Source organism: Acipenser ruthenus, chromosome 1 (assembly GCF_902713425.1).
Source record: "Acipenser ruthenus chromosome 1, fAciRut3.2 maternal haplotype, whole genome shotgun sequence".
In the NCBI taxonomy this organism is placed as follows: domain Eukaryota; kingdom Metazoa; phylum Chordata; class Actinopteri; order Acipenseriformes; family Acipenseridae; genus Acipenser; species Acipenser ruthenus.
Genome location: NC_081189.1, coordinates 20490304 through 20515945, shown reverse-complemented (window position 1 = coordinate 20515945; position 25642 = coordinate 20490304). Strand labels below are relative to the sequence as shown.

The 25642-nt window shown below is 35.3% G+C and overlaps 1 protein-coding gene across 7 annotated transcripts; it reads left to right on the top strand.

Moving 5' to 3' along the window:
* Nucleotides 1-442: 442 nt before the first annotated feature.
* LOC117400818 (receptor-type tyrosine-protein phosphatase kappa-like) lies at nucleotides 443-24124 on the top strand. Of its 7 annotated transcripts, none has more exons than XM_059021076.1 (27): nucleotides 443-561; nucleotides 3503-3567; nucleotides 4749-4934; nucleotides 6159-6473; nucleotides 6807-6898; nucleotides 10543-10735; nucleotides 11071-11173; nucleotides 12021-12285; nucleotides 12912-12951; nucleotides 13388-13487; nucleotides 13796-13860; nucleotides 14398-14516; nucleotides 14957-15044; nucleotides 15217-15293; nucleotides 15378-15414; nucleotides 15795-15892; nucleotides 18067-18183; nucleotides 19074-19228; nucleotides 19835-19970; nucleotides 20367-20516; nucleotides 21192-21291; nucleotides 21931-22010; nucleotides 22299-22385; nucleotides 22547-22672; nucleotides 23125-23276; nucleotides 23556-23691; nucleotides 23922-24124. In XM_059021076.1, exons 3-27 carry the CDS (start codon nucleotides 4880-4882, stop codon nucleotides 23988-23990), a joined length of 2955 nt encoding a protein of 984 aa, XP_058877059.1. In that variant the 5' UTR covers nucleotides 443-561; nucleotides 3503-3567; nucleotides 4749-4879; the 3' UTR covers nucleotides 23991-24124. The 7 variants fall into 7 exon arrangements, with proteins under 7 accessions (XP_058877059.1, XP_058877039.1, XP_058877052.1 ...); XM_059021056.1 differs by having other exon boundaries at nucleotides 22251-22385; XM_059021069.1 differs by lacking the exon at nucleotides 3503-3567 and having other exon boundaries at nucleotides 22251-22385.
* Nucleotides 24125-25642: the final 1518 nt, after the last annotated feature.

Here is a 25642-nt window from a genome sequence, read left to right as displayed (position 1 = left end):
CCACAACTGACACAGCCTGTCAACTCGACTGGTGCTCAGTATCTTTCAACAACAACAAACCGAGAAATGGGACTTTTAATAATACTGCTGCAATCAAGTATCTGGCATAGTCTCTAAAAAGGACAGTGTCCTCTCAATGAAGGCTCTACCGTGTGGAAGTTGACAATGACTTTCGTTAGCCCCATTGCTTTCAGCTTCATTGACGGGCACTATTATTTCATAGTTCAAATAAACCAAAACCAATCTTTCTCCTGCTCAGTACCCAACACCCAGTGGTTTTCTGCAGTAGCTTCCAATCATATTGTTTTTGCTGAAACACATTTTTACAGGAAGCTGTTTAACATATATATACGTAAGATTAAAACCACAGAAAGTGATAACGTTTCTTGTGGTGCTGCTTAAATAATACATGTAGCTTCTTTTTAGCAAAGAGTAAGAAAATGTTCATCTTGACTACAGGGCAGCTTCATGCTGCCAGCCTGGTATCATTTGCTATTCTTGCATATACAGCAGCTGAATTCAATGGAAACAATGGAGCAGCTAAACCAAGAGACAGTAGTGGTAAGAATGTTCTGTTTTCTACTAATATTTCTGCCATTTATACCCTGTGGAGATTTTTAAACTGAGGGAAACAGGGAGTTGTATTAGATGTAGACTCTTGTTAAAAGTTAAGACTAAACCATTGTTAGACACATTGATTTTCTTCTGCCAATCGAGTTAATATAATTGTAGTCAATGTAGTAATTAGCAGTTATTCTGTTTAAATGGATGAAGTAAAGTTTTGATGTTCACCTCTTCTAGACTGTTGGTGATTATACAAATACAATTAATGAAGAGTAAGTATGATTGGCACAGACTGCTGATAGTTTCCTAAATTATGTTCATGAAAGAAAATCTTTAATCATTTAGTCTATTTATAATCCTAAAACAATTTGTAAGTGGTCTTGTATTGGGCACTGTATTTACCTGTATTTCACAGAATTGTATTTTTAGGTTTCAATATTGACTTGCTAGTACAATACATCAGGAACAACATTTTACATGTAAAGTTTAATTATGCCTGAATATAGTGGTTTCATCCGATGGCCCTGAAGTGCAAAACACAAATTAAAAAACACAAATACAAATCAAAAAACAAATGCAAAAAACTGAAAACACAAAAAAACAAAAGCAGAAAACACAAAAGCAAAAAAGCAGGAAACACAAAAAACCCCCACAATATAAAAAGCCCACAACACAACGGAAGTCATTTCACAATGGAAATGTATCATGATTGAGGCCACTGCACCAGATACCCCAGCACAGTCTCCACCTGTTTCTGGAGGTTAGATAGTCACTACGGAAATCCGCGGTAGAAGTGTTTTCTGTCAAATTCTGTGAAAAACAGTGTTAATGAGTATAAATAAATAAGAAAAAGTCACAGTTAGTTAAATTCATTATTATTATTATTATTATTATTATTATTATTATTATTATTATTATTATTATTATTATTATTATTATTAAATCGCATTACTAAAAAAAACAGCACAAACATGTTTGCCGTATTTTATGGAAATCGATACACACACATACAATAAAGCAAAGAGAGTTCACTTTTTTAACCACTGGCCCACACAGGAGGCTGTGTGGTCCAGTGGTTAAATAAAAGGGCTTGTAACTAAGAGATCCCCGGTTCAAATCCCCCCTCAGCCACTAACTCATTGTGTGAGCCTCAGCAAGTCACTTAACCTGCTTGTGCTCTGTCTTTCGGGTGAGACGTAATTGTAAGTGATTCTGCAGCTGATGCATAGTTCACACACCCTGGTCTCTGTAAGTCGCCGTGGATAAAGGCGTCTGCTAAATAAACAGATAATAATAAATATTGGATGCCATTTTTTAATATATACATAAAACATAACAATTCTTAAAAAATAAATTAAATATTGTTATGGCCAAAACATATGACTATATTTAATCACATAAGTAACAATAACAATTGCCTAGCAGAATAAGATTGTAGTGGTGCACTGGGATTCAAATTAGCAATGGTACAAATGCACTGTTTAACAAATGTGAACTAGACTTGGAGCATTTTTGTACAAATGTAACAGGGTATTTTAGAAACACTTGTTTTTCACCAAAATGTTGTAATTTTAAAACGTATCCACATCAAGACAGCACAGCACATAGAAATAGTTTGGAAGCTGTGACAAGCCCTTGGAAACAGTGACAGGCGACACTGATTGGCTGATAAACTAGCTTTTTTGTTTCTTTGACCAAGGCCACAATGTGAAAGTGCTACCATCACAAACCACAAAACAAAGTAACGATTTAAAAACAGAAGAGGATTTTCACAAAAATGTTGTCATCCCAAGTAACTGGATAATATCTAATATAGTTCGCTGCCCCCTTCCTTTTTGAGCATTCATGTTACTACACCATGTACAAAAAAAGTGTGTATTTCCATATATAATTAAGTACTATTCGCACAGGACTAAAAACGGGGTGTCCTCAGAGTTGGTCAAAAGCGGACGAGGTCCTGTAACCTCCCAGACGTGGACTAGAAAAGTTTAATTTGCATTTAATTAAAACAAAATTTAATTAAATGCTAAATTGTCGCGAGAAGAGGCGCTTTTGCACGTGATCTGTGAACAGTTAACCGGATGTAAAACAATGCAAAAATGGAGGCCGAAAGCCAACGGGCAGAGGCAATACTGACAACACCAAAAAATAAAAGAATAAATAATAATAATAACATAACCTTTAGTTTTCTGTGCACAGTCAACTCCATTTGAAATCTATTTTTTCTTTCATTTTCCCTAAACAAACAAGATTATGAAAAAAATAATGACACTGAAAATAAAAAGAAATTGCAAAACCTACCGAGTACGGTGAAGATTGAAGCACTTCGCAGCATCAGTAGAGACTGATACGATCGTGTCTTAATTTGTCTTCTTTTCTGAATTGCTTGTCAAACAAATGTTTGTTCTCTTGCTGATTCACACCCAGAAAAGCTTTCGAATGCGTCGCTGAAAGCATCCATTTTTAAAGCGTTGAGGCGAATAACCCGGAAATACTGATATTAATTCTAACATAACACTGACATGGTCGATTCGCACATGACTAAAAATACTCACAATGAGTGAGTTTGAAATTTTACAGGAGGTCTTGCAGCCCTGTAAAACAAGTGGTGGACCGCTGGAAAAATTATCTGGGGTAAAATGAAATGGACGATTCGCACGGGACTAAATTTTCCCTGATGTCAGTAAAAATTCCAGAGCAAACTGAAAATCTGGTGATGTTTAGTCCCGTGTGAATAGGGCCTTAGAATGACATCTTTCAGGACCTGCAACATAGGGAGTACAAGCAAGGTCCCAATTGTTTTTCACTGACCTTTCACATAGGAGTAATAGAACAAATCTCCTTTTGTAAAATAATAATAATAATAATAATAATAATAATAATAATAATAATAATAATAATAATAATAATAATAACCTTACCTTATTCCGTTCTTCAGTAGTCACTGTTTGTCTATCCATGGTCGTTTCACGGTCTTCTGCTGTTTTAACAGAAGCTATGACGGTGAGTCATTGGAAATACTGGACTTGCATTTTGCATTTGTGTCCTATCTTTTGCCGTTGTATTTAGATTTGTTTCCAGAGCTCACTGATGGCCTTAAGACTCTCTCCATGGCTGAACTAAAGTTTACACTGAAACCCTGCCACACTTCTCACTACACAAATAGTGTGTATGCACTCTAGTGACATGTACAGTGATAGTAGGAAGCAAATGTTTGAGTTTTCATTTTTTTGCAAAAAATTGAAAATTCTGCGGGAGAGAGCAAATTCTGTGATTTTTTTCCACGATTGCGGAATCGTGGAATCCTGGATGGGCTGGTTAGAGCTGTTTAGAAAGAGCAAGTTGAGACTTTAGTAACTTAGTTGGCTGTGGTGGTATATTTCTGTCAATGTTATAATTGGTATCGTAACTAAAGATACTGGTAGTTACTAAAGACTGAACTTAGGTTTTCTAAACAGCATCAACTTCAGAAACAGATGGAGACTGTGCTGGGGTATCTGAAGGAGCGGCCCCCATTGTGATGTATTTCCGTTGTGAAATTGCTTCCGTTGTGTTGTGAGATTTTTGTATTTGTGTTTTCTGTTTTTGTATTTGCGTTTTCTGCTTTTGTTTTTGTGTTTCAGGCTTTTATTTTTTGTGTTTTCAGTTTTTTGCATTTGTGTTTTTCAATTTGTATTTGTGTTTATTTGTGTTTTAAACTTCATTGCCCGCAGTTTCAGCACATAACTCAGACTTTTAATATGAACAATACTGGCATCCAACATCAGAGCAGAGAAAACATCCCAGACACAAAACTGTTGTTTAAACACAACCCTGTACCTAAAAACAACACCCTAACTAAACAATACTCTGTGGTAAAAGCATGGCAAAGTACAGTAAAGCAAAGTAAAAGCATTGGTAAAGCACAGATAGGTAACTGCATGGGAAATGTAAACTTCAGGTGTACTGTGTAACATTTCTGTGGCAAACTTTTGTAAGGGAAGCAGATGCCACAATGAATATAAAAAGCATGTGTTACATTTTAACAGATTATGACCATTTGTCTTTTCTTATTCTTTATTATATTATTTTTAGATATTCTGTGGGTCACACTGCATATATATATATATATATATATATATATATATATATATATATATATATATATATATATATATATATAATTATTATTATTTTTAATGCAGCATCGTGTTCCAGGCCAAAAAACCCAAACAGCAGGGTGCAACCTGACCAACAATATTACTCAGTTAATGAAACATTGACTATAACCTGTGACAGTGGATATGAACTCTCTAATGGTAAAACAAAGGACACAATGACTTGTAAAAATGTGAAATGGAACAAGAAAAAGACTGATTTCAAGTGCAGAGGTAGGTGGACGAAGGCCTTGTGTATTGTACTGTGAGCAATGATGGTGTTAATAGAAAGACAGTTTGCAGACAGAGTTTGATTATGGATTGGAGGGATAGATTACACTTACATTAGTCTGTTGTGTGTGTTTTCAAAGAATAATTCAAATAAGTCAACGTCATTAGCAACAATAAACGTCAGGCAACGTCATTAATGCATTCAAAATCAGCTATGACCCAGGGGAGCAATTTGCAGTCAGTTGTGGTAAGTGAAAATACTGTGCCAGGAGGTACCAGTATTACATATTCAATGTTTTCTACATTCTGCTCAATAAAACCTGTGAGTCCTTAAAGGGTACATAAGGACCTTTTAATTTTGTTACATGTTCCCATGTGTAGCTACAACTGTTTACGTAAGGTGTGTATATTGTTGTGTTGTATTTTTTTTTAACATTTTGACCACTTTTTTAAATCCACTAGTAAATCCATCTCAGTTACATATGTGAGCAGGAGGATGATGGGAAATGTAGTTCTGAGAGGTCCACAGTAAACAGTTGTAGCAACACATGGGAACATGTAACACAATAAAATTAAAAGGTCCTTACATAGCCTTTAATATATGTATTACAGTATATGTTCGTTATTCCCTATACAACTATTGCATCTTCATGATTATAAAAACTAAAATAATTAATAATGAAGTGAAGAATTGTCTGACTGTGGAGAGGTAGGTAGATGTATGCCTTGTGTATTATACTGTAAATAATGGTGTTAGCAGAAATCTACTACTGTTAACAGAGTTTGATAATGGATGAAAAGTGAATGACTATAATGAAATGCTGCTTTTTTTAAAAGGTAAACCAGATAAATCAACCCAGCTTCATTGACACAAGGATAAATACTCTTCAGGAAGTGTACTAGTGCTTTCAAAATCAACTTTAAAACAGTGTAGCAATTGATAGTTAGATTGAGGGCAGCCGCAGGTCAGCAATCACTAGTCTTTATGGTTAAGATTGAAAATAGTCTGCACCAAGAGTAGATGCAAACAGCCAGGCCCGGTCCTGAACAGCAGGGTTGCTACTTCAAATCAGGATTAAGGTGTATGGAGGATTAAACAGGTCCCACTCAGTCCCGAACCCTGGTTGCCTGTTGTCAGTTTCTGGTAGTACTTTGGTAAACTGTATGATGCAACAGTATACTGTTAACTTCCAAAATGTTATATTTTAATTTTAATGTTTCTTTCAGAGAAACCCATGATAATGACACATAATATAACCATCACACATGATACAATTAAAGTATCCTGGAATTCCATATATAGTCGTTCATATCGTTACATGGTAACAGTCAAATGTCAACTAAAACGCAACTATGGAGTAGAGTGCGATAAAACGGAAGAAACTATGAGCCATGTAAAAAACAATGCAACAAAAGAATTCATTTATGGGTCCTTGATGCCATTTTCCCTCTACGCAATTACATTTAATGAGATGTTTCACTATGGTGATGGTTATCAAAAAGAAATCCGGAAGACCATATCAGTAAACACAAGTGAGACGGGTAAGCAGCCATTTCCTTCAAAAATAAATACCCTGACTGCTTATGTACTGTTAATACAGTACCTAATTATCATTGTGTGAAGGCTGATAGAGGACAATGGTCAACTACAGTGCTTATCTATGAGTCATCAAATGTGAGTTTACAGATACCCTTACAGTCCTGGGGTGACGAATGTTGTCATTTCTGTAGTTTTATTGTTAACGTGATGTTTTGCAGTTTGAAATTCGAAAAGATAATGAACTATTGTAAAAAGTATTGCTTTATACCTGGCTCCTTGTCAAAATGATTTTATTTTAATAGGATTGTTGCCAATGAGTTTTCATTTCATTACAGGTCCAGAACCCCCCTGTTTATCAAAAGATAACAATAATCCAAAGATAAAATGGAATATATCAAACTGCCATGGACGCATTCTTGGATATGAGGTATTTTTTTTAACAACTGTTTCTAAAAATTGTGCAGTATTTTATAGAAAAGACACATACAATTCTTGAGTATGACTGGTGAGGACAAGAATAAAAAGTATATTCCCTTGCAGATGAGTTGAAAGTTCTTCAGCAATCTATGAGACCAATCTCGTCGGTGGTTCATGTTCTATTTTTTAAGTACAAACTGTCAATATTTGCGTTAATGGTATTTATTATGATTACCGGTGCTGCCCCCAAGTTATAAATGTTTTTTGAAAGGTTTGCAAAAAATGAATTATTATTTATGTTGGGTGCATAAATACTAACTAAAAGGTTGTGTTATCAATAACAATTTTAATTGCTATCAAGCGTCCCTCCTCATCTTTGACAGTATCCACTAATGTATATCTTAATATTTTATTGATAAGGATAGCAACTCCCCTAGATTTAGAACTGTAACAGGATGCAATGACATGGCCCACCCATCTGCATTTAAGTTTAAGAGATTCTTCCTCAGTCAAATGCATCTCTTCCAGGAAGGCAATGTCACAGTTTTGTTTCCCTAAATAGGATATTATTTTTACTGGGCTATGAATACCGTGAACATGAGATTGCTTTCAACGCGAACAAATGATCCATTATCAAAATCCATTGAAATTGTAATGAACCATTTTAAATTATTGCTACTGCTGTAATATCCAAAATATATCTTACAACTATAACATAAATTACATATAGATTCATAAACTACCATTATAACTTGACTGTAATATGTCAAAAATAAAATTAGAGGAAATACATTGGAAAAGAAGCCTACAAAACAACTTGACACAGAATCGACAGCTAAACAGCATGCAACTGTGCTAAAAAATAAACTAGTAAGCATAAAAGGTCCTGACCACATCTCAGTGTGGGTAAGGAGCTACATAGTGGGGACTATATAGTTTACCAAATATTCAATAGTTAATGTCTATCTATAAGACTAAACCATTTATACAAACTTAAATTAATAACAAGTACAGTATATGTATTCTAATAATCCAAAGAGTGTAGTGTCTTAAATATTTAAATTAATTTTAGGAATTCATTGCAAAATATTAACAGCAACAAAATATATACACATCAAGTTAACACTCATTATCATTAACAATTAAGGTGCTTTCACACAGAGGAGTTATGACGTTTCAGAACCGCCACTGAAGCGGCTTATAGGTCTGTGTGAATTGCCTATACCGCCACAGAACCGTTATATTTAATGCCGTGTCTGAACCACCTCGCAAGGTGGTTCTGAGACGGCACTGAGCAGTCATAACTGCCTGTGTGAAAAGCTATACCGCCACTGAGGCGCTATAGTGGGTGTGGATTGAAAGTCAACATTTAGGGCAGCAGTGTGGAGTAGTGGTTAGGGCTCTGGACTCTTGCCCGGAGGGTTGTGGGTTCAATCCCAGGTGGGGGACACTGCTGCTGTACCCTTGAGCAAAGTACTTTTACCTAGATTGCTCCAGTAAAAATCCAACTGTATAAATGGGTAATTGTATGTAAAAAATAATGTATGTATGTAAAAATAATGTGATATCTTGTAACAATTGTAAGTCACCCTGGATAAAATAATAATCCCACGTGACTGTATACCGGATGTGTTGGGTATTTTTGTTGTCGGTGTTACACACTTTCATTTTCTTCAAATACAATGGCTGATCAAGAACGAGATAGTAATTGGATATCGGAAGAAGTTAAGGAATTGTTAACTTTACAATAGCGGCAGCTACTAAACAGATGCAGCACTTTGAACTGTGCAGTAGAATTTGGGGGCACAGACCCTGCTCAAATCCAGTTAATGTGATCAGGGGACTTCTCGAGAATGCAGAGGAAACTCAAAGCGAGCAACAGACACAACAGGATATATATATATATATATATATATATATATATATATATATATATATATATATATACACAAGTAGCTTTCGAGTTAAGGTGAGAGAAAGCAGTAACTATAGAATTATGGGTAATCAGGATTTATACAAATATCAGGGGGAGGGGTTCTCTTCCTTCGTCTCTCCTATACGGACCCGAGGCACTTTTAACTAACTCTCCACGCCACCCATCTGCCAGCCATTGCTGCCTGAGGATGCTGCCTGAGTAGTGACGGGATCTGTCTTTTTGTTCTCTATGTCTCATTCTCCTTGTTGCCCAGCAGCCAGAAGATGCTGCCCTGGATTTGAGAGCTTCATCTTTTAAGTGTGTTCTGTCTCTCATCCTCCTCGGTGAGAGTTCATAGTGTCTTGTTTGTATGTCTTGTCCTGGCCCTTACTCATCTCAAGCCACTCAGCAGCCAGAGGATGCTGCCTGACCCGGTCCTTTGAGTACAGGGATCTGCCCAGCCTGTCCTATGTCTAACTCAAGCACTCGCTTCAAGCTTGCTGCCCCTCAAGCCTTTCTTTACTCTCAAACCCTCATAGGCGCCCAGTGAAATTATGTTATTTACATTTAAAATTGTGAGCAGACAGGTTTGTTGATTTTTTGAGTAGTATTGTTCCTTGTGATCACACAATACTGAGCCATGTCATTTCATAAAAACGCCAGGTGCTCAGTGTTTGGTATTTGAGTTGAGTTAAAATTATCAAAATGAGTTGATTAAGAATCTGTGTAAATAGCCATTCAAAAAGACATGATTTTAATTTACGCAAGAACAGCGATTACAATTGCACGACTTCAAGAAAACAATGTGGAGGTCTTGACGTGCCCAGCTTTTTCTCCTGACCTGAGTCCAGTAGAACATCTGTGGGACCAAATTGCCAGTGCCATCCACAGAAGACAAACGCAACCAGCCAGCCTTCGCCAGCTGGCTGCAGCTGCACAGGAAGAGTGGCGGAACATCCCACAGCAGTCTATCCAGAGGCTGATCAGGTCTATGCATCAACGCTGCCAGGATTGTGTTAATGCTCAGGGAGGTCACACCCAGTACTAACTTTGTAATGTTTTTACTTTGACAGTGTGTCACGTTTCATTCTGAAAACTTATCACATTCCTTTTTTTTAAAGCAGCTACCCATGTTATTCTGCTTATTTATTTTTTTGTTTTGTTTTGTTTTGTTTCCGTTGCCATGAAAACGATCTGTTGACTGACAGGTTTGAAAGTTGTACTCACAGGATCCCTTTGGCTGTGTGAAAGGGTTATGATGGTATTATACCAGCATAGATTGTGCAATTCCGTGCTGGGTGAATGGTTATTTTAAATTTTTTTAACATCTCTGAGACGGCTCAGTAGCGGCATTTGTGTGTGAAAGTGGTATTGTTAAATAGATTGTGAACGTATGGAGTTCCATCCTAACAATCATAGTCAAGTGCATGTTGTAAGGATTCTTAAAGGGTAACTACAGTGTAACTACATGCTGTTTATGTACTGCTCTTTATACTGCATATGTATCTGTCAAAGTAATAAAATAACGTTTAGATGTCATAGGAATCAGAACAGTTGGGCAGTCACACGTCTCGAGCGAAGTGAGTGCAAGGACAGAACATGGGATTGCAAGGAAGGAAGTTAACAAAGTTATTTTCTTGAGCATCTCATAGTTTTGTAAGTACGGTACAGAGTAGTTAATGTACCTGTATTTTAAAGTGTATCCATTTTGTCTAACCTTTTTTTGTATTCTTTTAAAGTTGACATGTATAGGCAAAAGAAGTTATAATGCAAGCTTTGCTGAACAATATATAATCAACATCAGTTCACCTTGTACAGAATACCAACTAAATAAGATGAAAAAAGGAACCAATTACACTGTGCTGCTTTCTGGACGCACATCTGCCGGTTTAGGAAAATCTTCAAATATAACATTTGAAACAGATATAAGTGGTAAGATAAAGAGAACTTACAAAGCTATTATATATATTGTATGAATATGTTTTCATACCACTGTTGCTCCAAGATAAATAAGATGCTGTCCAATATTACCATTTAATATTTAGCCAATGTTTAATCTAGATCCAATTTATTACACATGCATAATGAGTAACTGTCTTGAATCTCTAAAATAAACACTAATCTCTAAGTGTTACTGCAGTTGCACCTGCAGCATGATGATGTGATGTATTCTCGGTATAATGTTTTCCATGCCATCACACCAGATATTTCTGGGTTTTGAAAAGGGTTATTAGTACTGGGTTAATATTTGTATCTCCACTGTAAAGAACCCGAGCCTCCTGAAGTGAGTGGAATGTTGGTTTATAACATCACTGATGCAACTGCTGTTCTTCCACTGAAACTTGTTGCGGAAGTCAATGGACCAATCAGGTAAGTAAAGCCTCTATCTTTTGTTCTTTTCTTTCCCAAAAGCATTTTTTATCTAGAATGCTTTACTACTGCACTGTAACTGCAAAAAGCATCCAGATATAACAATTCATAAATGATTGATGTTGCGTTCAATATCTAATGATAGTGTGTAGTGGGGAGGACCCAGTATCTCTACTGACGTGTGCTGACAGCCTCATTATAATTACAGAACAGCCTTAGCTGTTCGTGGTGAATGGTGTCTGTCATACCAATGATATTATTATGCTGCTGATTCCTGATTCCTGACAGAGGTGGAGATGGCTGGGGATACAGTGAGAGCAGTATTCTAGTCTGGGAAGGGATAGGTTTCTTGGATTTGATGTTTACTTTAGAAAGTCTTGTGAAATCAACACGCTGGTACATGAATTGCATTTTTGACTGTTTGACAGTTGAGACTTGGTTTTAGGATTCAGATCTCAGCAGTGCCCATTCACCCCCTACTGGTAAATTCTGGCAATATTCTTAATTTATTTCTATGAAAGAAACATAATTATTACCTGTAATATGATGGGCTATGATTGTAATAGTGTAGGAGATAACAGGCTCTTATTTGATACCATGATACTGTTGTTGGAGGGGCTTGATACCTTGATCAAATTAATTAATATCTTTACTGTTTATACCAGATAACTTGTATATAATCTTGAACTCATTGCTTCAATTAAGGTATCTTGATGGTGTGCTATTGCTAAAATTAGTGGTAGGGAATGCAAACAAACTGGACTGTCAACATTTTTCACTGTGTGGTAGGAAACATCCGGTTAAGTAATAACTTAATATTCTTCTTTGCTTTATAATTTATTTGCAGTGCATATCAAATTATAATAAAGAAACTGAAAAAAAAATTACCAAGTAAAAGAAGTCTATCAGACATGTGCCAAAGAAGTGAAATACCAGCATTCAACTCCGCTGCAAGTAATGACTTGTACATTACTGCTGAGATTCCAGGCAGTGCTCTTGGAAGTGCGTTTACAATAGGAGATGGCAACATGTACCAAGGCTATTACAATGCTCCACTGTTGCCTGAAGCACATTATACAGCTATTATTCGGATCGTCAGCACTTGGAATAAGGTAACAGCATATATATATATATATATATATATATATATATATATATATATATATATATATATATATATATATAAGGATTTTTGCAAAAGAAATTGCTGAAATAAATAATTGTAGACATCAATTTCTTGTAACTTTTCTTCCTCATCCACAAAAGCAAAACTTTTGCTACAAAAGATTTTTCCTAAAATTCTTTGTTTTCAATAAATTTCCATTGGGATATGTAAACTTTTGACTACAAATGTATATATATATATATATATATATATATATATATATATATATATATATATATATATATATATACTGTATATTAACCATATAATTTAAACATTAGACATAGTTTACCATATTATTTTTACAGTGCAATCTCCCCTAGCTTTGATCTCATTCTTCATATTTATTTTGTGTTGTAAAATTGGGATTCTGTTCTTCCAGACATTTTATTATAGTATATACATTTGCAATCTCACTAGCAGGCAGCAAGAGCTAATTAAAAACTTAGAATAACAGTATAGGTGAACAATAAAATCTGAAGGGGAAATTATGTTGGCCACAATATTATGTGTTTTGCATATCCCATTTCAAAGCTGCTGAAAGTAAACTATTTTTCTTTAAATATATTTAAGGTCACAAAGTACTCCTGCAGTGAATATGATTCATTTAGTGGTGAGTATCACGATTGGATTAAGGCACTGTAATACATTAATAGTCTTTTCAATAGAGATTCACAAGACACTGACAATTCTGAGATATTTACAATTAAGAAATTAGTAAAAGAAGACAGGAAGTTTACAGTCCGTCAAGCACTATACTGCCATCATACTGTAGTATAGGTCACATCATCGTATTTAGTGATAATACACATGCAGTATATGTCTGGCCTATATAAAGCAAAAAAAAATCCTGGTGTCTCCTCTTCACCACAACAACCACAAATTATCCATGACTGTTTTTTTTTTTTTTACATTAATATACAGTATTATTCTAGTTGCTTGAGCTTTCCATTGTCTAAATGTATGCTTTACTTGTATACTTTTTTCATTTTATTTAAAGTTTGTCTCTCTTTCTGTCTTCTTGGTGACGTATTTTTTGTGCTGTTCAGTATCCCCAAGGATTGTTAAAGAAAGCAATGCAGCGTGGGTAGCCTCTGGCTCATCACTGGGGATTCTGGTTATTATACTTGCAATGGCAATAGGTTACAGGTATGTTAAACAAAATCTGACGAAATGCATGTACATCCACACAATCAGGTATGTAAACATGTACATTTTATTTAACTTGTTTTGGTGTCTTAATACAGTACATTTAAAAAATGTGATAACTTAATTCTCCAAATGTTGTTTAAAAAAAACATTTGTTTTCAAAGTTGCTTGCTGTGTAAGTTTCATGACACGAGAGGATGTCTGCCTGTTAATTTTCATCAGCCTAAACAGTTTGGTACCATACCTGGTGAGAGAAGAAATAGCACAAGATTTCAGAAAACATTGTACACTGTTTCAATCGTTTATAGGAGATTATCCAGAAAATGTCAACGCAACACTGAGGAGATGGAAAGTATTTCACTGATAAATAAAGGTAATCCATGGCATTCCTTAGCCTAACCATGGTGTGCTTTAATTAGCCTTGTTATTTAAACCCCGGTCAAGCCCTTATTTGTTTTTTTTGCACTTTTTACCTTTAATTCCTCTTCGTCACCACCTCAGCAACTGCATCTTCCTCTGGGGAGCAGACGAAGCTCGCCTCCCTGCCTCGGAGGCTTGGCATATAAAAATAAACTTAAAGACTTTCTGCTGCTACTTGTTAGATCTTTATAGTGAAAAAATTAACTCCTTAATAAATGACTGACTTATTTGAAAAGCTTTTGTGTTCCTCTGTGTTTCAGTTAGTTATAAACTGTTGCGCAATGTCTATGTTTTTAACACGTTTAGAGGAAAACAAATCTTATTCACTTCTCCTTTGGTCCAGGGCTTGCTATTGCTCAATGTATTTTTTTAGATCTCATTAACAAACCTGATTCGCTGTACAGGATGATAAAAGAGTAGTACAAAGGTAAACATGAAGTAACCACGACACATTACATTTCACATTACATTCTATCATAACATGTTGCAGGGAATGTGGATACAGAAATTCAAGTGAAGGATTTATTAACATATGTGATCAGAAAAAAGAAACTGGAGTATGAGAATGAAGACGATGAAGAAAGTGTGGGTCTCGCCAAAGAATATAGCGTAAGAAAGATCTTATTCCAATAAGCATTGTTAAAAACTGCCTGTTTCACAGATACTATTAAAAAATATTATACAGTACCAATGCAGAATAAGTCTTGGTATTGGTAGAACTTAAAACAGAATATGAATATACAATTCATAAATAGAAATACAAGAAGCATACTTTATTATGCTTTGATTTGCACCATTAATTTCAACAAGTATTATGAATCCAGGTAAATGTGAATGCTCACTTTATTAGTTTAATAAAGTTTTGGTGAATGATGCAATTTTATGGCTTTAGTGTTCAAATGCATTGCATGTATTTAGATACTATTGCATATAAATATACTATTTTTAGCTAAACAATGCTAAATCAGTTTCACTGTATATTGAAAACCATAGAGGCGTCACAGTTTGTTTGATTGTGAATCTAATTGCTTTATTTCTCATGATGTCAGAGTATTCCACGTGATTTGATACATCCAAATACAGTTGCAACTCAGCCACACAACAAAGGGAAGAATCGATATATAAATATCACACCTTGTAAGTACCATTGACCATCCCTTCTGTTCTAACACAGTCAGGGACCTGTCATGGGTCCACTGAGAAATATGTTTAATCATGGCAGGTCATTATTGAAAATATACATTAGAAATAAATATTAATGCATCGCCAGTGATTATGTGCAGTAATGTATTTCTATGTCTGCTTTTAGATGATCAATCTCGTGTTGTCCTACAAGCAACCAGCAATAAAGAGGATTCTGATTATATCAATGCCAGCTATCTGGATGTAAGTACACATTTTGGATGAATACATTACTTCAATATAAATTAACATTGGTTTACAGTAACGATTTTTATTTTAATTTTACAGGGATACAAAAAAACAAATTGCTACATAGCTACACAAGGTATGCGATGGATACGTCATGTTACATTAGCTATTTTATATTTTAAAATATATCAGTATCTGAGTAATTTTTGAAGTCTTAAATATGTAAGAGCCTGTCAACCAAGCTTTTACAATCAACTGATTTGCAATAATGCTGCTGCTTTTAAATATTGCAGAATACATGTCAGGAGTTCCATTGCCATAATAAATTGATTTGTCAAGGGACAGATGGAAAAGTGGAAGCATTTCTGATGTTTGCCTGGCCCTTATAAAAGATTAACATTAATGTTTCAAGCGATATGGTTTACATGTCTTGACAAACTATAAAAACTGTGGCATACTGTTTATGAAAACATCTGTATTTTTCTGTATGAAATATTTATTCATTTAACTCTGAAGGCCCTCTGGCATCAACTGTAGATGAGTTTTGGAGGATGATTTGGCAAGAGAAATCAGCAGTCATTGTGATGCTTACAAACCTAATTGAGCAGGAAAAGGTAAAAAAACTACATTTCTTGTTAAAACTTAATAAAAGTTAAAAAGAAAGTCTGATAATGGCCGATGGATTGTCATATGTTCCAGTTTATATTAATTTGCACTACGAACCAGTTTGCTATTTCAAACAAGAAGCTGTTTTGGTATTTTATTTGTAATACATACCAGTCATTTTCTGTATCTTCGGTCGGATCCAGGTGTCAGATATTCCGTTTTATTGTCCTCCTTCTAGTAGGTATCTGCCGTGGTTTTGTGAAACTGACTCTTCATTAATTTTTAACTGTGGATATTTTTATATTTTTGACAGTATTTACATTACTACACGCGATGTCTTAACCATCCGGCTCTTCTTGTCTTTCTTCACTGTCTCTCCTCCTTTACTACCGCGCACTCACTCTCTGCAGGTACAACAAATGTAATATTCACGTGCTAGAAAAAAACTCGAAATGAAATTAATACCACAAAATAAACCAATTGGTCTGTTAAATGCTTAAATGACTGGCTTTATGGAAAAAAAATACAATTTGACTTTAATTACTTAATAATTAATAATCTTCATCCCAACAAAGCACCTTAACTCTTGCGCTGTTTGGTATACACGCCAATGGGAGTGAATTACTGTAAAACAGGATTTTTTTTGCTCGTGAAATTTTCTTGTTTTACAGTACCCAACAACAATGACACATAGAATATTCACATAGAATATAGGCAGGCACCTCACAGATATACAACTAAGCAAGGTTTTTTTTATATATAGTTATTTAAAGTCAGAAAAATGAACTGAAACACATCTAAGCAAAGTTTTTATAGTTATTTAAAGTCTTTAAATTAAAGTTATTAAAAAATATATATATTGCTTTTACTGAAAAATAATCAAAATGTTTTACTTGAATATTATTTTTAGTTCCTAGGGACTATTTTCTATTGTGGAAGATTAGACCTCAAAATGTTAATAAATCTTTAGAAACTATATAGATTTCTCCTTTCTTTTTTATAAAACGCTTTTAAATCTGTTTTATAAAAGCAATAAGGCACTTCAGGGCATGGGTTGTGCTGGATAGTGTCACTTCTTGGTTGGTCGCAGGCACTCAAATGGGTCTCAACAATGCACCAAGAAGTGACAATATCCAACACAACCCATGCTCTCGTACAGCTTGCAGTATCGGTTGTCCTAAAACAGCCCAGTGGCTCTAACTAATTTCAGCTGAGACTATGTTCTTGCCTATACTATATATCGACAGGAGCCCTCCCACCACTTACATTCTAGCCTATAAACTGAAACCAATAGTGTGCCAGCCAATACATTGCCCACCAATGCATCACTATCAGCCGGCCTACAGTACATAGGGTCACCCTGTCATACCTAAGACTCCCAAGAGGGGGGTCTGCGAGTGGCTCACATGGTATGCAGGGTGAGTGATAGAGTCAGAGGAGCGCAGGTTTGCAGGGTTCTGGCTGTGTGAAGTGGCTGGTCTTCACTGGGGATTCTGGAGGGAGCATCGCATTGGCGCTCCTGCAGGTTAGAGAGGCAAAACCATCATGGACTGTTTCTCCTCATCAGACTACAGCGGACCCTACTGGCCAGGCACCTAGTGAGTTCAGGCGGACACCTGCAGGGCTGGCCTTTGTCCTCCAGAGCCCGGTAGCTCTCGAGTTCCTGGTTGTAAAAAAGGAAACTGGCCTGGTAATGGGATTTGAGAACGCCCACTGAACCTTCAGTTCTCCTGAGGCATGTGGGGAATTGCTGCGGTTGAGGGGAAAAAATAAATAGCTGGACATTGTAAATAAGGGCGAAAATCAGGGATAAAATAATTCGGCACTAAATGGAAAAAAAAAAACATCACAAAAGAATAGAGATCTTCACACGTCATCTATAACCCATCTTTGACCTGACCCGGTCATACAGAATGCTACTGGACTAAATATGAAAAGTAAGAACTGAACAATTTTCCCATATACTCTATCTAACCACCCTTGTCACTGTAGTGGAATTGTTTTCAGTTTTCTAATGTAATGAGCATGCCTAGTTTCATTGCCGTCATTGGCATCAAGAAAAGTAACACTCATGTATTACTGTACTGTGTTGTTCTGAAAAATTCTGGTGGAAAAAAAATCTGAACACAATACAACTTAATAGCTGATTGTTTATTTATTTATTTATTTTTCAATATTGCAGGCTAAATGTGTAAAGTACTGGCCCGAGCAGTCACAACAGTACAGTGATTTCACTGTCACTCTATCAAGTGTAAAAAGAACGTCGGAAGTTGTTATCCGAACATTCAGAGTGAAAAAGGTAAGATGTATACATTTGTATTTTTGTCAAATAATTTGGTACTGGTTCCAATGAGTATCCAAAACAGCATATGTGGGAGACAGATACAATGTCACATATGATTTTGTAAATCTGCCTTTGCTGTCGCCTCTTCATCAGCATCTTTTATCTCATGAAATATTTAAGAAAGTAATTTTAGATTTTCAGTGTTATAGAAACTCCTCGGGCAGTATGTTTGGCTGCCCTTGACTTTGCAATAGTTTAAAATAAGCCCACTTCACAGTCTGGAAATACAGAGGATGTTTCTTCAAGTGCTGCATGCCTCATCTTAAAAGGATATTCTATTATATCTACATGTTCTTAATATTTAACCTGTTTAATATATTATAACATGTGTTTGTTGGGTTTTATTAATATGGTACTTATTCTTTGTAATTTATTCCATCTCGATATGTTTTATGTTCAAATTGATATGTCACACTTATACAGCTAAAAATATGATAAACAGTAATGTAACATTCATCAGATGTTATTCTACCACCATCATAACATTATTATGAGATCATTAAGATTAAACAGTAACACATCAAACAAGGAATAGACATTACTCAGAGTTTAAGGTTCATGCTACTTTATTCGAACAATTCATATTAATCATATTATATTGTAGACAATATATAATTGTAACAATGTGTTTTAAAATGCAAACACACACTTTATACAAAGTAAATGTTATATAGAAAATTAAGCTTATTGCAACATGTTCACTGTCATTCTCTTTTGCTGTTGCTGTTTAGTGCTGCTTAGTAACTTGTTCAAACACAAAGTGATCATTTATTTAAAATAAAAAAAAAACCTCATTCAACCTTATCAGTGGTTGAAATCAGTACAAAACATATTCTTTCCATTAGGAGGATTCTTCCATGGAAAGGACAGTAACACAGTTTCACTACATTTCCTGGCCTGATCATGGGGTGCCTAAAAAATTGACTGGACTGAGATCTCTTTTGAAAAGGGTCAATGAATGTAACATACCTGGCAGTGGGCCTATTGTTGTGCATTGCAGGTAAGAGAATATTACCAGTACAGAGGAGAAACAGACAGGTACACGGCTGTTTCAGTGACTGCACGTACAGAACTGTAATAGGGCAAGCTCAAACAAAACTTGAATTAAAAGTACCATAAGTAGCTTAGTTCTTTGAATAATTGTGTCTGCTACAGACAGACTGTAGCAGGGATTGAAACGTAAAGAATGCACTGATTAGTATGAGGCTGACCCTTCTCGTCTCAGTTCAGGTTTTATCCGTTGTCCAAGAGGGCATTCTTCAGTCCCTCCACATGGCCAGGCTGTCATCATCTCTCATGGTGTTACCTGCCAAGATGCTCCTTTGTGGAGATGAGGGAAAATGGAGCTGTCCATTCTGTGCCTTCCTGCTGATTTTCACTTACTTCTGAATAACTTTAGAAGTCTACACCATGTACAAAATATACTGCCCTTGTTTTAGACTATAATGACTATAATTATGTGCATGTCTTTTTTTATTATTTAATTGGAGCTTATTTTTACATATTGTTTCATATCTACAGTAAGTGACACTCAGATAGATAGATACTGTAGATATTTGAAGAATGATTACAAGCATTGACGAACAAATCGGTTTATTTTATATAGTGCAGGAATTGGTCGCACTGGCACTTTTATAGCCTTGGACTGTCTCTTAAAAAGGGCAGAGGAAGAAGGGAAAGTGGATGTGATGCAATGTGTGAAAAAACTGAGAGAGAAACGAGTAAATATGGTCCAGACAGTGGTAAGTAACATGCCCTAGTTTGTTAGATGTTATCATTTATAATGATTATATGTACTGCAGTATCACTTTTTCTTTAGCAAGTAGTTGAGTCTGGCATTGACAAATGCTGACCTTGGAACAAGACTCAAGCCTTATTTATAAGGAGCAGTGTTGCTCTTCACTGATGAAGAAATCATTTCACAAGCTTATACAGCTTTGTACAACTTATTTTAGTTATAACATCCTGCCTGCTACCTCTCAAGACATAGGTGATGTTGAGACAGCCAGTAACAAACTTGGAGTGCTTGTATTGACTTCTAACAAAGTGCTTCTTGAGCTTTTAGGATTAAAATTTGAATAATAAAAATCATATAACAAACTATAACATAGTAAAACATTGCCTGTGCTTTCTTTCAGGAGCAATACATATTTTTATATGATTCACTGGTAGAATTCCTTATTTGCGGAGACACTTCTGTTGAAGTTCAAGACCTATATGATAAAATGAAAGGGATGGAATGGATTGATCCTGCAACTGGAAAGGATAGGTACACAACGGAGTTTGAGGTAAACATGACAATGAGTGCTCCAAATTGAGCCAGCCCCTACAACATATTCTGACGGCCACCTTTCTTAATCAAAAAGCTGAAAAGCGTATAATTAATACATTGGTGATGCCTGTGTAAGTTTGCAATGTTGGGCTAGGCTGTGATCCCCTCCTCCCAGTATTTAAATGATCCAGTTACTTGTTTCCTAATTGGTTTCCACCGCCACATAAATGGTCTTAGCTACGAGTTTTATTTTCAGCATCTCCCGCCTAATCAACCAACACCATGGATTGGGTATCCGAGGGAGAATCAGAGGCCAAAGTTTTCATTCTATTGGTCAATGCATTTCCAATTTGCTGATTTCACCCTTTTCAGTTACATACATTGTTGCCATATTACCTGCAACCCGCTATTCACAATTTATTTCTAAAAAAAGTGCAGTACGCTTACTATTGCCTTTTTGAACCATAGTAATTCCTATTAAACACTGATTTCTGTCCGTCTGCATAAAGCCTTTCTAAAAATAAACCCAGAAATGTTTAATTTCAAAATACACCCACACACCCACACACACCCACACACACCCACACACACACACACAAATAAGTCCTACATACTTATGGTCTCTTTTAGGCCTCATATTTGAACAATGCTCCATTTACTTTAATATAATTATTTTTTGTGTTCTGTTTAGACTCTTCAGAAGTTTTCAGATTTATACATGTTCCGTCCATGTAGGAATGCTCACAAACAACTCAACAAACACAAGAACAGAAACTCAGAGATACTGCCCGGTAGGTGACAGGAATTTATGTAGCTCCATCACAGAACTAAAAGGAATATTTTGTACCATCAACACTTCTATAATATTTAATCTCTTAACTGTTTTAAAATCCTATTATGTGTATGATGTTCTATGGTTGTTTCCATTGTTGAAAAAATTATTCTGAAAAGTCTGATTGTGATGAGGTTCGGTGGCAAAGCATATTAGCACAGCCCAGTGTTCTGAAGCCCATAAATGAGGCATTGTGCACTGAAGCCTTCAGAACACTGATACGCTTGTCCATCTCACTTCCCTGCATTTATTCATGAGGGACTGTATTGTCAAAGCATTTACTCTAGTCTTTAATTAACTCCTATTTTTTTAAAGAGATAAAACGCCTGTTAATTTTACAAAACTAGAACCAAACAGCAAAGTTATATAATCCAAGTTCTCTCAGCACTCGCAAAGGGGTTGTTTCTCATGTTATAACATTAACATGGTTTGTTTTCCCCTTTCAAAAAATAATTAATTAAAGACTGGAAGAAAACGCTTTGAAAAAATATGGTTCAATTAGTCTTTTCAAAAGTTTTTGGTGTAAAATTTCCAGCATGCTTTTGTTGTAACACTATATTCATCTTATATTCATCTTTCTTTCTTTCTTTCTTTACAGCAGATGATGTAATAACACATCTCATGTCCTTGACAAATGAAAATGGATCTGCCAGTTATATCAATGCAGTCTTTGCTGATGTAAGGGTATATTATGAAAATGTAGACAAATGTTATTGCCTGTGAGATTCTCCTGTAATTGTCATAGAACAACATAATACAGTAGAAGCAGTCTATATTACTGAAAAGCCTTTTATTTGAAGATAAATATATTTTTCTGTCTTTGTTGTGCTGTATGTTTGGCTATACTAAAGAAATGTAAAAAAAGAATTGAGCATTTTTCAACCAACATGTTTTTATTTTTTATTTTATGTTTCACAGCGCTACAATAAGCAATATGGTTTTGTAATCACACATTTACCTTTAAAGGAAACACTTGCAGATTTTTGGGCATTGGTATATGATTATAGTTGCACAACATTGATCATAATGAATGAAATCCAAGACCTAGATGAGGTACAGTATGGTGCTTCTATTATTAAATTGTATGTACTGTGAATGTTTATAATGCCTGTGGTATATTGTACATATTTTTATATATTACACAGTACAATATACTGCATATACTACTATATGTTATTACTGTAGGTGTGAATCTTTCTTTTTTGCTCTTATAGACTTATCCAGCATTTTGGCCTGAATCTGGAGAATGCAGTTATGGTCTGTTCAATGTCCAAAAGGTCTTAACAAAGCAGTCTGTAGGATATACAGTCACAAGCCTGAAACTCAGGAAACAAAAAAAGGTAGAATTACATGGATTTCTGTCATTAGTTTCTATTTTTCAAAGCCAGTGATTCAGATGTTTAAGCATAATAAACCATACATGTTTTCATAAAGTGTTTAAAACTGTCATTTTTTGCCAACAAGCTAGAAGGTAATTTAGAGAAACATGGATACATTTTTATTTAAACAAAGGTTTCCTAGTTTATGAAGGTTAGATTGAATGCTGGGTTTGTAAAACGGGTTTCTCTAGAAATGCCTGGTGATGATTAAATCACCCTGAACTTGTAAAGCGTCCAATCATGATTATAAATGAGAAATCTGAGAAATCAATCACCTTTAAGGGTGTGTCATTCTCTGCATAGAGCATACCGCACAATTATAAAGTCAAATAAAAAACAATAACACTTTTTTACGTTTAATAGCACTTCCTGAGTACTAGTACTTTTGTTTTCTTTGTGTTCACCACAAACAGGAGACTCCTGTGCATCTGATTAACCTCATACAGTTAAAGGACTGGCTAATGCACCAGTGTCTCCCACGATCAGACACCATTATTAAGATGCTTACAGAAGTGCAGAGCTTGCAACAGAAACCAGATGATGGCACTGTCCTAGTCACATGTTGGTAAGGTTAATAAAGAAAAAAGAAGCAAAATAATGTTATGCATGATACCGTATAAGCAGTCTACTTGGGCCACAATTATGATACCTTATGCCTTGTACCCATTAGACCAAAATTACAGAAGTCAGTAGTTGGATTGTATGTATCATTATAGTGTTTAATTTCTGAGCCAATTCACAAGCAGAGGATGTTAATGCAGCCAACACAGTACATATACGTGTCTAATACACACCAAAAGCCTTAAGTAATAATAAATCAACTGTAACACAACTCTGCTTCCAGGGACGGGGCATCTAGGAGTGGTCTGTTCTGTGCTGCCAGTATCATACATGAACAGATTAAGCAAGAAGGGCTGGTTGATGTATTTCAGGCAATCAAAACCTTGAGGAGCAGTCGACCTCAGTTAATTGAAAATAAAGTAATTCAACTTTTATAACAACTTTCAGATAAGTTTATTTATTCATTCATTTGTCTATTTATTTATAGATTAAGCAGTTGCTGTCAAATAATTCTTGTTTTTGAAATAATTTAAAATAAATTATTAAGATAAACACATCAATTTCCATACTGTTAATCTAGGTATTTACTATGGAAATGTTATCAACAATTCCTTCATGGACTGTTTTTTTTTTTTTTTTTTTTTTCTAGCAACAATACCAATTTTGTTACAAATTGGCTTTGTCCTTGTATTCATTTGTTGAAACCTATGGAAACTGAAAAAGTGCAGTATAAATGGATAATATACGAAACAATGGATGTGCCAAGAACTGCATCTGAAATGTCCAAGAAGCCATACATTTATTGCAACACCTGCTCTTCAGAATATAGAAGAATATCAGTTAAATAAAAGAGACTCCAACAATATTTTGTGCAGAGAAAAGTGGGATATAACAGAGCTCTTTGGCTGTTTTTTAAATGATTTTGGAAAGTTCATGCTGTGTATAGATATTTGCTTTTAAAAATAAGACTTAGAATAAGCATAAAATATCCCTCTCCCAGACCCATGTGCAGCTCTGTAAAAAAAATTAATTGGTGGATTTTATTATCAAAGAAAGGTGTGGTAGGACAACAAAATAAAACTGTACCCAGTACAGTTAAAACATCAATTAATAGTATATTTTAACTAAAAATCACTCACTAATCTGTATACGTGCATTCTCTTTTGTAAACAAACCTACTCTTGAAAACATTAGTCAAACTTTTGGATTTGGGTAACTATCAATCATTTTGCCCATTAAATATGTTTGTCTTGATTTTTCTTTTCTTTCTTCATGAAAATGAATTGTCAAGTTTGTTAAAGAATATACTGTAAATTATTATTATTACTGCAGTAATACAATATTAAGCAGTACACTGTATTAAACAGGAAGGTCTTTAGTTTAAGTAGGTTACTAGACAACAACAGGGAACTTGCATTGTCATTAGGTTAAGGATGGCGTTTAAAGAGACCCAACACCATTTAGATACAATCTAAAACAGTATTAAAGTTAATGGCAGCACCATACCGTAGTTTTACTTTATAATGGCTATGGCACCATTGAGGTAATATATACACTGCTGTGCAAAAGTCTTAGACATGTTGCATTTTTCTACACTGATGCATCATGAGCATCAACAATTTACTCAAAGCCTCCACTACTGTTTTCTACTGATATTGTAACAACCTGGACTTGCATAAAGAAGGAAAGACATTGGGTGAAATAGCTTGCATCACTCGATTTTCAAGGTGTGATATCCGAAGCATAATCAACAATTACAGAGAAACATCATCAGTAATTGATAAACCCAGGACTGGAAGATCCAAAAAGCTGTCTAACAAGGATGAGCAATACTTGAAAATAATATCCTTAAGGAATAGAAAGAAGACAAGCATTGAATTGACAACAGAACTGTCAGAAGGCACAGGTGTCGTTGTCCATCCATCAACAGTCCAAAGCACCTTTGACCATTGTTCCATAGTCCAATTTCTATGCTAGTGTGCATATTTTAGCCTTTTAGTCTTGTTCACCTTTCTTAACAGTGGCATTTTTACTGCAAAAATGACTCAGGAAATTTGTTAGGTAACCAGTGGGTGTCAGTGTTGTGCCAAATTGGTTTCTCTCCTGTCTGACACAAGGTAACGGAACAGGTCTACGTAATGTGGTCGCCTCAGGGAAGGTGTGTTGGAGTCCAGGAAGTAGACGTGTGGTTATCGCTGAGAGAGAGAGAGAGAGAGAGAGAGAGAGAGAGAGAGAGAGAGAGAGAGAGAGAGAGAGAGAGAGAGAGAGAGAGAGAGAGAGAGAGAGAGAGAGAGAGAGAGAGAGAGAGAGAGAGAGAGAGAGAGAGAGAGAGAGAGAGAGAGAGAGAGAATATTTTAAAAGATAGTCAAA

Excerpts from the sequence above, each read along its gene's own strand:
- LOC117400818 (XM_059021069.1), top strand. The coding sequence starts at position 4,880 with ATGACTTGTAAAAATGTGAAATGGAACAAGAAAAAGACTGATTTCAAG. Across the intron at positions 13,488-13,795 it reads GCAATGGCAATAGGTTACAG|GAGATTATCCAGAAAATGTC; the intron begins GTATGTTAAACA and ends AATCGTTTATAG. Across the intron at positions 15,893-18,066 it reads ACCTAATTGAGCAGGAAAAG|GCTAAATGTGTAAAGTACTG; the intron begins GTAAAAAAACTA and ends TCAATATTGCAG.